Source organism: Prinia subflava, chromosome 2 (genome assembly GCF_021018805.1).
Source record: "Prinia subflava isolate CZ2003 ecotype Zambia chromosome 2, Cam_Psub_1.2, whole genome shotgun sequence".
Taxonomy (NCBI): domain Eukaryota; kingdom Metazoa; phylum Chordata; class Aves; order Passeriformes; family Cisticolidae; genus Prinia; species Prinia subflava.
Window position 1 is genome coordinate 65858276 of NC_086248.1, and position 13119 is coordinate 65871394.

The 13119-nt window shown below is 35.6% G+C and overlaps 1 protein-coding gene across 2 annotated transcripts in view; it reads right to left on the minus strand.

Moving 5' to 3' along the window:
* Positions 1-760: 760 nt before the first annotated feature.
* SHPRH (SNF2 histone linker PHD RING helicase) overlaps positions 761-13119 on the minus strand; it is a 50026-nt gene continuing 37667 nt past the window's right edge. For both annotated transcript variants that reach the window (XM_063390331.1, XM_063390330.1), the window contains exons 23-30: positions 12362-12463; positions 11448-11519; positions 9501-9689; positions 5930-6022; positions 5311-5397; positions 4685-4863; positions 2759-2839; positions 761-1542 (exon numbers count right to left, since the gene is read on the minus strand). In XM_063390331.1, the coding sequence (XP_063246401.1) occupies positions 1446-1542; positions 2759-2839; positions 4685-4863; positions 5311-5397; positions 5930-6022; positions 9501-9689; positions 11448-11519; positions 12362-12463 (900 nt within the window). In that variant the 3' untranslated portion in view covers positions 761-1445. The remainder of the gene's footprint in view (positions 1543-2758; positions 2840-4684; positions 4864-5310; positions 5398-5929; positions 6023-9500; positions 9690-11447; positions 11520-12361; positions 12464-13119) is intronic.

Sequence of the window (13119 nt, forward strand, 5' to 3'; positions counted from 1 at the left end):
ATGATCTCCAGTACACTGTAAAATAATTCAGGCTGGAAAGGATCCACGGAGGTCATCTGGTCCAACACACCACACACACATAGCAGGACCAACTTCGAAGGTGGATCAGGTTGCTTAGGGTTATTTGAGTTCCCAGTATGTTCAAGGATGGAGATGTCACAGTTTCTGTGTAAACTGCTTGATCAATCTTATCTAAAGAAGAGTCTACTATGTATTCCATTTTTCTTGCTGCAAACTGAGGGAAGTAGCCTGTTGCTTATGCATACACATTTGCCCACTCACTAAACACAAAATTGTGTTTAACACCAACTACACACCTGAGCTTGCTTCTGTAATACCTTTGGAAATTAATGTTATACAAATGCACATCCATACCCAATGCCAAAAGGCTCAAAGTTTATCGTGCCTACCTTCAGCAGTCTACAAGTTAGCCTAGATTTCTTTTCTAAACTATCTACTGTCAACAAAGATGGGATACAGTGTTCTTGCACATCTAAAGATGAAGCTTCATGAAAGTTCCATTTCTCTCCACACTTTTCTAACTTAGACCAGACACCTAATAAGTAGCCCGCCTATCATAATTTCATGGCTTTTCTATATTTAGATTACTGCATCTTTAAGAGGAAGAACTAGACAAAAAGATGAGGATGAGACAATGTACAGAAACACCAAATAGTCACCAAGTGATGAGTAGTGTAGTCAATAATTTTTGAAAATTCTGTAGCAAATGCTTTTCTTGTTTTTTCAAACAGAGCACTAACTTAGTCACAGCTTCAAGTGAAAATATGTACAGAAAGTTCAAATCTTTAACTGATCACCAGACCAACACACATACAAAAAGCATAATTTAATTATCATCTTTTTGCCATAAGCATTAACAATGAAATATTTAACTGTTAAAAGTCTTTAAGAATATCTAAAAGCCTAATACAAATATCCAAACTCTTAGTAAACATTTGTAATTTGAAGTGTTAACAATAAGACATTTAATAACTCTGCATTAAATCTAACAAGCCCTTTCTAAAAGAATATTAATTTACAGTCATTCTTTCTAACAACTCTTTGTACAATTAAAAAATTAGATTTTTCTGCTTCCCTTTCCCACCCAACCACCCACATTGTTTTGCTCTCAGACTGAGCTACTAGCCGATCAAGCCTGATGGTAAAAATCCTCTCAACCAAGGGTCCAAGATCTCAGTTCCAGCATCCAGCTCAAATGCTCTTTGGGAAAAAAAATCTGTGTTTTTGTATAATGTGCAAAGTGCAACTTTTATCCAGTGCCATCAGAAGTGTGTGCTGCTATGAACGTCACCAAAGAATAAATCAGTAAAAATTAAGACGTCTCAATTTCTGATTACTCTCTTATGGACAATATTAGATGATGTCTACAGGAATGAAGATCAAGTGGATTTTATCCTGGTGCTTACTGGGTCAGGTACATATTTTTACTCAAGTTCTTCCGTTTCCTCTGTAAAAAGCTCAGCCAAATCTGCCACTGTCAACACTGAGGCTTCTGACTGCTTCATGGAAGAGCTTGTGTGGCTGTGGGAAAAAATGGCACGTGAGCATCAGAGAAGGAATCAGTGTAAATAACAAGCTGTGTGCACTGAAGACAGAGCACACAGTTCAGAGTCAGCACCTGCTCAGCTTTGAAGCTCAGCAGGAAAACACTCCTTCTGTCTGGGAAAACATAAACTCATCAGCTACTGCTCTTGCATATTCTAAGCAAGATAACAAGTCCATCTACTGTCCCCAACTGTGGTCAACACCAAACACTGCAAAGGCAGCAGAACATGGGATAATCCATTTTGACCTCTTAACATTTTAGGGATTTGCTTGAGCTTCCAAGCATGAGGTTTAATATTACTTTCAAAACATTAGCCCTCATGGGATCATTCAATCACTGTACATTTATCCAAATTTTATGTGCAAAAGTAGTGCTACTTCACAAATAAAGGGAATAAATCATTCTTCAAGAGCTAAAATTGAAATATTTCATAACTACAGCCAAAGATATGCATGTAAATTTTAGTTTAATAATCTGTAACAGGCAAAATTTCTAAACTAAGGCCTCCTCCTCCTAGATTTGTCATGGGTATACTATCTAGTTAAAAGGTACAAACCTCTTACACTGTCTGCATAAGGAATGTAAATAGCATTTTTGGTCCTGCTCCAATCCATCATTGCTTATAGATTTTGGAAAGATAAATTGCAGTGAGAACTGCTTTCTGTGTCTGCACACCAGCCTGATGTATGACTTAGCATCTGGGCAATGCTTGCATGGATTGTGAAACCAGGGAATGTGACACAGCACCACTGGACAGGGTTTGTAGGATTAAAAAAAAAACAACAAAAGAAAGAACGCATGTCCCGTGTTAGAGTTTATAACAGATGCTGTTGCTCTAGTTGCAGGCTTAGTCCATCAACTGCAATGTTATTACACCAATGGAAATAGGCAAACTGAAAAGATAAATCATATCATAATACATAATTTATAACTTGGACTTTGCTGAAATAAAATACACAAAACATAACCAAAATATTTTCCAGAGAATTAAGATACCTTAAGCTGCAAGTTACTGGAACAAGGTTAAAACTTTTGAAGTCTTAAAACTGTTTTGCCGATCAAAACACTTTGAACAACAGTTGAACGGTTTATATATAAGATAGACATTCCTAACCATAATAAAAATATGGTGGAGAACTACCTTATCATTTTCAGTGAAATAATGATGCTTTAAAAAAAATCAACACATACCTTCTATCTACAGTTTTCAGCATAGTCTGCATTCTCTCTTCTATTGTTGCTTTTATCAGGAACCTATGAACAATTGTGGATCTGAATGTGTTTAAAAAAGGAAAATGCCACCATTAGTGAGCAGAAGTACTGTTACTGCCAAAGTTTATAATCCTATTTTTGTCTCATACTAATTCTACTGAAAGTGTTGACAATATGCCTCTGGTTTTTAAGAAATGAATGTTACAAGTGATTAGCAAATTCCATTGACATTTCAGAGTGCTTAGTGCTTCCCTGTAAACACACTTTCATTTTACTGATCACACACTAAATGAATGTAAGCTGTATTAGCTAAAATCCTCATGTAGATACAGGGCAAAGTTCTGTTTTCTGTGTCCTTACTAGAAACATTCCTCCCAAGCCTAAAGAAAAAGGAGTTTTGCCTCTGGTTATATATAATGTTCACTGTCACAAATTCATTGTCACAAATTATTTCAAGAGAGAAGAGCTCAATATGATGGATAATTAGACCTAATACCCAGAGTTTTAATAATATCATTTATAAGACAGCAAAATATTACAATTTTTTTTTAAGAAGTCAGTAAACACTGGTAAAATATAAACCCTAAAATGTCAATAAACATAACACAAAATGAAAATTGCATTTATGATGCATTATGAAGCATTTTGAAATAAAATTTCAAAAAAGAAAGCAGTAATTTAGGAAAGTGCCAGGCAGGAGAAAGTGAAACGGAAAAAAGTCAGATCCAAAGATAAAAATGAAAAAGCACCATGCTCCTCAGTATAAACATTTTTCAATTTAAGAACTCTTGAAAATGCTTAGATGCTTTTCAGATCTAAGGTTGAAACTTTGGCAGGTAACATTTCACAGAAGAATGCAGGGGGAATACTTTCAGATTCACAGGCACGGTCTGCCCAGAAAAAAGAGAAGTAAATAAGAATTGCACTGGTAATAGTTGCACCAGTTTAGTACACTAAACAAAGTATTCCCTAACGCTCAGTGTATTTGGAATACAGACCTTTTCAAAAATAAGCCTTGCTGAAATCTTAATTCTTAAGAAGTACAGTGTATTCTTGGTGATTTTATTGCAAGGTTTTTGCCACACCTTTCATGCCAGCATCAGGTAGAATTGCAGTGTGAGCTATTGCAATCAATCTTTCTTATGCCCTCACAGCTAATTCAAAATCTTTACCAACACACACAAATATCCACCTGTTCATAATCATTCTTTCACATACACCCTCCTTGATGTCCTCCTCTCTCTTTGCTTTCATTTCTGGAACACAATCCCCTCTATTATTATACAGTATTGTAATTCCAGAATTGACTGCAGCTATTTTTCTTCTTCATGAACTGAGCTTTAATTTTTTTTTCCCTAAAGTCACAAGACCTTAGGAAAAATGCATACATCTCATATGTTGAGGACAAACTTTTTAAAACCTTTTTTAAGTGTTCAGTGTACCTATGTCAGAGCAACAACACTGAAACAACCAAGAGACATGCAAACCCATGACGTCTTCAAAAAGGGGTGAGGGCAGAACTGTGATTTAAAAACTTATCGGTTCAAACAATAGTGTGCTATAACTTTCTTTCTGAAAAAAAACCCCAACCAAAAAAAGCCCCAAAACAAGAAAAAATGCCAACAATTTATGCAGCTCCTAATCTGGAGCTGAGAATGACCAGCCAGAAAGAGCCTCTCAAGGAAACTCAGAAAGGCCACGCCTGAACTTAGCCATGTATGACATAAATGATGAGTTGCTCAGACCTGCAGAGCTAAGACATTTCTGGATATTTTTGCAAGCAGAACTCCAAAGTTAAAAACTGAAGCATCAATGGCATACATAAAATGAGGCAACAGCTGAACAAGGTTTTTCAGATCTGTTCTGGACCATACCTAAACCATTGAAGACCATTGCAAATCTTACTTTGTCTGGCCAATACGATGTACCCTGCCAATAGCCTGCAGCTCATGTGCCGGATTCAGGATGGGCTCCACGAGCAGAACGTGCGTTGCTTCGATGATGTTCAGTCCATTGGAACCCGTGTGAAGAGGCAGCAGCAAAATATTGATGTTGGGATCGTATTTAAATGCAGACAGGTTTTCCTAAAAGGCAAACATCACAGCAGTGTGACAGAAGTTCCTCAGTGAAGAGTGTGGGGGACAGGACTATATTATATATATTACAATAAATTGTATGAGCTCATAGAGGCTCCAGAGTGACAATCTTGCAGGTCTGTCATCCCAGAACAGATACACCACAGCTGCAGGAAGGCATGAATTTCTTGCAACACCAATCAGTGTGTCTCGTGCTTAACTTCCATGCATCTTTCTCAAAATAAATGTAACGTTTATCTCCAAATGCTTTAAAATAGGACTTTTTGAGATTATAATTTTTAGAATTATTAAGTTAGAGACCAAAGCTTCTGCCATATAAATTTGCTGTTTTTTTAGTTTCTGAAACGAAGCAATGAAGTAAAAAGGATCACATTAACTTCTATGAACTATGATTTCCCCACTGAAAGTAATTTAAGAAAAATATCCTTTATGTACCTGAAATTTACTAATTCCATTGATCTGAGAAAAAACCATGTTGTTGTCATACAAAGCTTTTGAAATTATATCCAACACATCTTGCCACTGTAAAAAAACAAAACAAAACCACACAACACAATAAAAGTAACTCAACATTACAAACAGCAATGACAACTAAAAATAATTAACTTCCCTGACAAAAAGTAGATTTAAAAGCTTTTCAAAATGCTAGCATTTGCAACTCTTTAAAAAATTGCGTGCTAGAAACCAAATCTTTGGTAACACTAAGTAAGACAGGTAATTAGAAAGATCAGCTTGAATAAAAGAGATTGGTAGCCATTGCAAAAAGAGTTTTACAATGTATCAAAAACATCTGGATATTACATTTAAAAATATCTACAATTTCTACTGCTTTCATACAAATCCTTGCCCTTTAAAGAGACAAGCCTTCATCTTCTGACTAAGATCATTATTTTTGTTCCACTTACAGGACTTGCTCTACAAATCCTCAAAACAATCAAGTGGTTGTACAGAGTGATTCAACATTTTGGTAGCTAAACTAGTTCCTGAAAATATTACGAACGCTTTAAACTCAAAACACACATGCAAAGACAAGACAGGAAATGGTGATTAATACCGTTGAGAAAACTAAGGACTTAGCCCCTGGATCTTTAAATTGAATTCTCTTCAGTGTTCGGACCACAGCTTCCACTTTGGTGGAGTGACTTCCCTTTGAAAAGTCAAAGAAGAGCATTAGTAGAGTAGGACAGTAAAAAACTCCTTCCACATTCATACTTTATTCAGTGATGTTATATGAGGTCTCTTACACATGTCACACAAAGTTAAAAATGATCACCCTTGAGGAAGGGCAAGTTAAGTAGCACTGAACTACTTTACCTCTCCCTTATAATACACTGCATTAGGATCAGCAGTGTGTAACAGCACGTGCAGCACATGGAAGAATGAAGTGCCATGCAGACACATCCTCTAGCTCTGCATGAGGCAAAAGAGATGGTTTTGGTGCCAAGCAGTGCAGTGGCACCAAACATGCCCATCAGGCCTCCTGCAGTTTGACTTTGTGGCACAGTCTTTAGAGAATCTTTCAAAAGCACATTAAAGTTTCCCTACCTCTTGAAAATGGACCAGGAAAGAAACCTACCTGACTGCTATTTGTGTTGCTTTTGTTTCTCATTCTGGCAGCATCAAACTTATGTACAGTACTATGAAGCTTGTTAATTATATTTAAAACACTAAGAAAATTGTAAATATAATTAATTTTTGAATGATGGTGAGCTGCGATGAAAACATCTTTCTGTTCTGCATTCAGAAGTATTTCAGTGCTTCACGAATCCAATACTTTATTCTACTTCTTGTCAGTTTTGATTTATGCACTTTTCCCTTTCCCCTTAGGTCAGCAAGAGGATACAATGAGATGCAATTCTCTTTTCATCTCCTTCAATATGTACTTTATATTACACCAATTTTACTTAATGTATTTTTTAAAGAAGCATTTACTTTCTTACTAGTTCCTACACACACAGTAATTTCAAGCTGTGCTAGATTGAGCAGGACAAATACTGTTTTATTTCTGTCTGCACCTGTCTTTTGAACATTGAATTAACTATGCTGGCTCACTACAATGACAGATCAAATTTACTGAAGTCATGCCGTTTGCAGAATTGGCTGGGAAGGATGTCAGCAGTCTCAGCACAATCTGGGAACCACTGCTGGGCTGCTTGTTCACTCACACATTAGGCAGCTAACATGTAAAAGACTTTCTGCAGACTGTTTTACCAAAGGCTGCAGTAAGCAGTGCCATTTTATTGCCCAGGGTCCTCCACTGTGATTCCAACTCTGCAGTGTCACAGACACAGAAATTACCCAGCTGTCTTCCAGGTCATTTCTGTTGCACCTGGTAGACACTGACTGTCCATCTGACTGTTTGCAAAGTCAGACGGACAATTAGAAATGCTTGTGTTGGTTCTGCTCTGAAAGGATGACACATTTGCAGCCCGATGGCTGCTGCCTGCCAATCATAAACACCTACAGCTAGGAGATCCAAGACCAGCTTTTAAGACATGCTACATAATTGCAGGGCCATTTATTTGCTTTTCCAATACCATTCATCTCTGATTCAGTGATGACAATCCTGGCTAATCTGTTCTAATTGTCTTTTCCTCAGAAACTGTTTTTAGACCTTATCATAGGTTCTATTTTTCCCAGCTATAACAGATAGCAGCTTTGGCCACTGTTGTTGATTTTTCCACCCTTCAGATTCCTGTGACTCAGGTGTCACAAAGATGACTTCGTACAACATCAGTAAGGGGAACTATGGTGCAGAAAAGAACAGCACAATGCTCAAAGTGGTCAGAGTCTTTTTGCTGTATTTTTTAAACAAGATAACTGTGTAAAGTTCTTCATTCCTTTGTCTACATTATGTTAAACTATACTAGACTTATTGAACTTACAAGTGACTAAAACTATGCTTCACAGCACACACAGATTTCAATTTTGTTCTCTATGGAGAGATAAAACTGACAGAAGTACCCTTGGTTTTCTGTCGGTCTTAAAAAATGTACCCTACTCCTTACCCCTACAGCATGTGTCTGTCATTTTGTTGAATATTCAGATGACTAGTTATAAAGAAATTGGCTAGTTCAAATGAATAATGGAACAGTTAACATTAGAACCAAAACTATCCCCTAACAAACAACTTCTGTTTCACATGACAGGCTGGCAACACCCACTGTAATACTGACCAGACACAGGAAGTTTTCCAAAACCAAAACATGCAGGGATGCCAGTAACCTCTCTCTCTGTATAAAATGCTCACATTTACAGTAGTCCTTTTGCATCTAAGGCTTTACCTTAAGATGGTTAGTGTTGGTACAATAAAGAGTAGGATAAAAAGAAAGAGAGGTAGTGAATAATTTAAGAGGTTGGAAGGATTGAGAAAGATCAGATTAAAATATAAACACTGAATAAATCACACAATTTTCATATCTATCCTGAAAGATACTGATCGTAACCTCAGTATTCTATAGAAACCATAGTAAGTTCGTTATTCGTTGTTAACTGTCTGTTACAGAAATATGAAGTAGCAATTTTTATTTTTAACAATGTTGCTTATTTAGAGAGTAAATTCAGTGAAGCTACAGTGTAAATTTTTAGATTTGCATGAATGGAGAATGAGCTTTGCTCAAGAAAATTCACACAAAATTCATAATTTTTGCTTTATTTTTACTTTGTTCAAAGTTTTTGATGCAGAAATATTCAAGAAAAGAGTAAGCTCTTTACACAGGACAGAAGATGACATGTTCTTTCACTGTCTTATTTATGAAATCTGGTTATTCTAGATATTTTTAATGTAATTTATGAAACATATTTGAAATTTTCTTAGAAACAGGGTGCTATCTCTAAACTGTATATGGAATTAATATGTAAAAAGCCCTGCATGAATTGATGTTCTAAGAAGTAGCACTTGAAAAACACAGCCTATTTACTCCCCCTGGTGCCACATACTGTCAACTACTTTAATAATTCGACTTAGGAATCGTGTACTCATAAAATGGAATTCCATTTGTCCAGGGAGGTTAACATAACTAGTGTGAATGTGGTAGCATTGTCTTCAATGCAGCAACCCTAAAAACTGTGTAAGGTTCCAGGAGACTTGCACAGATATCATAGAGGTCTGTCAGCACAACTAGTTATTTTTAACTATATTAATCTGATTAAAATTATGCCAAGTTATGTCCAGCTGTATTGTAATCATATTTTAATGAAAGATAACAGTATCATCTAAACCAAAGTATTATCAATGTAATTTACCTTTGTATTTTAGCCCAGAATCCTCTATTTTTTTCCACAACTGCAACAAACTCAGGTCTTTTTCTTTCTACAACATTCTACAAGAGATTCATGCAGAGCAAACATGTAGCTATGCACTACATATATGTCAGTAGTGCTAAAGACTCATGGAGATGCTGTCTCTTCAACCCAATGAAAAGCCTCCATTGGTAAAAAAAGCAGATACAACAGTGCAATCAGGACTGGATTCCTACACATTTGTGTCTAGAGGTTTCGTCATTAGGACAAACTATTTATAAAACTATACAGTACACTTGTCCGCCTAAATGCAGTATGCTACAAAACACAACAAATATGCACTGCTGAAAGTTTGGGCCACAGAGCTCCTGCAAACAACTCACCTTTACAGGAATATCATCCTCCTGATTTGCAGCTTCTGCAGTGAAGACGTAAGATATTTCTTTATGAGAAGTTGTCTGCCTGCAAATGGCACATTTAATGGAGCTCCGGCGGGTGCCAACGCTGTACTGCTGGATGATGATCGCTATGCACTCATTACAGAAACAGTGTCCACACGTCAGCACTGCCCACTGTGCAGGAAACAAACCCAGACACAACACAGTTTCAGTTTTGGACCTGTGCAAAAGGAAAACAGTCTACTAATCTATGACAAATTATGTGTTCCTAGAGAAATTATGTTGTTTTCATGATACTCATCAGAATAAAGAAGAATTTTACAATTGTTGCATTCCAGCTGCTAAAAAGCCTGAATTTCAAAGTTTTCCAGCAGAGAGACATTAATGATCTAAAGGAAGTCTCTGCATTTATTGCTCATTGTTTGCATTATCTCAGTTGTGAACTTCAGGAAAGACATTACAATCTTTCACTTCTATGAAAGATGATTCTTAATGCCTTATATGTAAACACAGGTTAAGTACTTACATAATTTTTTTTAAATTACAAAAATGTTCTTATTTGCCTTCTATAAAATTCTTTACCTGTGCATTCATACTAGATTGGTCTTATTTAATAAGTGATAGGAAAAAAGCTTTAGTTTTTCCTTACTGGTAAGTCCTAGACAACATCTTTGGACTTGAGAAGAAGGATTTTGTACACAGTGTCTTAATCTCTTTTTGACAGAATGTAAGTGAAACAGAAGATTGCATTGCAGAAGCTGTTCTTCCCTTGTGAGCCTAGAGCATCTACACATCAGCCAGAATCTTACATAATAAAGAAGCAATTTGTAGACCAGTAGTTTTGAAATTCAAAATAATATCTTTTGCTGTACTGGTCTGCTCTTAAGACCATTGCAAGAGGAAAAACTGAAAGTTTTCACAAGACCAAGTAGCAAAGGAATTGACTGAACCACTGATTATCAAGCAGAAGGTCTTTTAGGCTTTGTAAGGTTTTTTTAATTGTCCAGAAACAGGATGCAAAGTATTTTAAAAGTTCTTTGCAACGTGAAAGCTGTTATCATCTAAAGCAACAGTCTCGCCGTGAAGAAAAGATAAAGAAAGTGAAGAGATTATTTCTCTTTCAGTGAGCTCCTCCAGCTCTGAGATAAAGAATAATAGCAGTTAACAGGACTAAAAGCCGGTCTCTGTAAAAACCTGTATTACCCTTGGAAGAAGAGAACAGAGGGGATTTTGAACATATGGCAGGACAGCAGTTTATGGTTACATGTCTATAATGCAAGGAGAAGCTAAACCTCCTTCAAATAGCTACCCTTAAGGAAAGAGACAATTTAGTTTGTCCATATAAGAGTCCTTTCATGTTTTTCCCTAATGCATGATAAGTCAAGTTTAAACTATAGCTTTGTACTTTATGATATAGATTAAGTCTCAGTTGAATTTCAACTCCTGCAGTTCAGCAGGGAAGTGGTGGAAAAAGAAATCCACATTGCCAGTGTTTATTCTATTGGATTTTGCTACTGTTTGCATATGTAATATCCATTTCTCTAGAAGTAAAAAATACCACCAACAAGAGAAAATACAGTAAAATACAATAGTAGAAATAGAACTTTACCTACTTGTTCTTTCTGTTACCTTTTAAATGGAAAATAAATCTTTCTGCCAAAAGCGTAACTTCAGAGTTATAAAACAATCATGAACACACATTTTGGAACACTTAAGCACGGATGTCAAAAGCTAAAAGAAGTAGAGGTGCTTGCATCTGAGAAAGATGTTATTTCAGAGGAGAGGCTGGTTGGTACATTACAGGAAACAGCTCATTTTCCCTACTTCATGACAATATTCATTTAAAAAGAGATGTTCACAATTTGACACACAATTGGCTCAGCTCTAGTTAAAGATGTTCTAAAACTAAAACCTGCTGAATAAGTATCTTACCTGTCTTCCCAGCTGACGTGCACAGATTGGACATGGTTCCGGGTTAACTCCTCCAGTAGTTTTATCCTGAGACTACAAATTAGAAAAAAATATAAGCTTTGTGTTTTGTTATTCTATATTTAAAACAAGCTTGTAGAAAAAAATGAAGAATGAAGCCCTTAAAAGAAACCAAATCAAACCAAAACACCATGTGAGCAAAATAAAAACATATTCCTGTACTCAAGTCCACCTTCAGTAGTTAAAAAAATATATAACTTATGGTAAGCAAAAGGAGCACTTTTCATTTTGCAGTCTTTCAGATGGCATCTGCAGCTCTATATCAGCTCTGAAAAATCCTGGTAAAATACAAGCTTCAAACAAGAAACTCCACATATTTTCTATCAGCTTCACATTGTTGCAAAAACACTTAAATTTTGCTTAACTATGCTTACCTGAACATAAATGAACTTTCTCAAACACTATGATTAAAATAACAATTTATGGAGGTTGTCTGTTTTGGTTTGGTTTTGGCTTTTTTTTTTTTGAACATTTAAACTCCAGACGTGATTATCCTTCTGTTTCAGGTAAGTTCTTTGTAAAATATTAAAGGTATGGCAGAAGCATACATAATTTCATAAGGCTTCTACTAAACATGGCCCAGTTTGTTTTAATGAAATCTTTAAGCATTAAAACTAGTTCACAGTTTAATAAGCATGTAATTAAGCAAGTAACTAAAATATATAATGCAATAAATAATTTTATGAGCACACAGTAACACAGAACAGCACATGGAATTTCAAAATGTAATGAATCTTCACAGAAAATACAATTTCTTTAAGATAGAAGCTTTAATTAAAAATAATGGTAGGTTTCTTCCTTTCCACAGGTAAACAAAGTAATCACTTATGTAAAGAACAAGGAACTATTAATCTTACTTTCTCCAGATTAGTGAGGTACAGAAGTTGTCCTAATTTCTTTTGAAGCTGTGATTTAGCAACTGCCTTGTCATTCAGAAGTTTCACTCGATTTTGCTCTACCTATGAAAACAACATTACATATGTGTTAAAAAAAGGGAAAAAAAAGTTAAGTTTTACAATAACACTTAATTTTTTTTTTTTTTTGTGAAATTCAGGTGAGTAATTTACTGGCAACAGATAGAAAACCAGCTTATGCTGGAAATTTAAGATGTGCTTCTCCCCAGGCAAAACTTATTATCTGTTCCTTTCCTGTACCCAGTATGAACATAGCACTATGAATGGGCTGAGACACAGAAGGTACCCCAAATTGCTTTTCATTGTTTTATTTACATTATTGGTTCTTTACAAGAACAAATTGAAATAACCTAAATTTTTAGAAGTTTCTTTTGAACTTCATTCAATTTCTCACCTATTTTCTTATAATTGTGTAAACATATACTAGAATCAAGTTCTGACTCCAAAAACAATGTGTAAGAGACAATTATTTTCTTTATATTTCTTAGAAATTTCCACTTTTGATTTAACCTATACAAAGACAGAAACATCAAGCTGACCTTTTTTTTTAGATTAATTACAGCTGATAGTGGAGAAGTGTAATACTGCAGAAGAGGCAGGCACCTGAAGGATGAAGGCCAAAGTAATGGGTGTTTCTTTTATGGTTGCATATACATGCACAAATCTTAAGACTTTATTAGGCATTCATTAAGCAAAGTGCT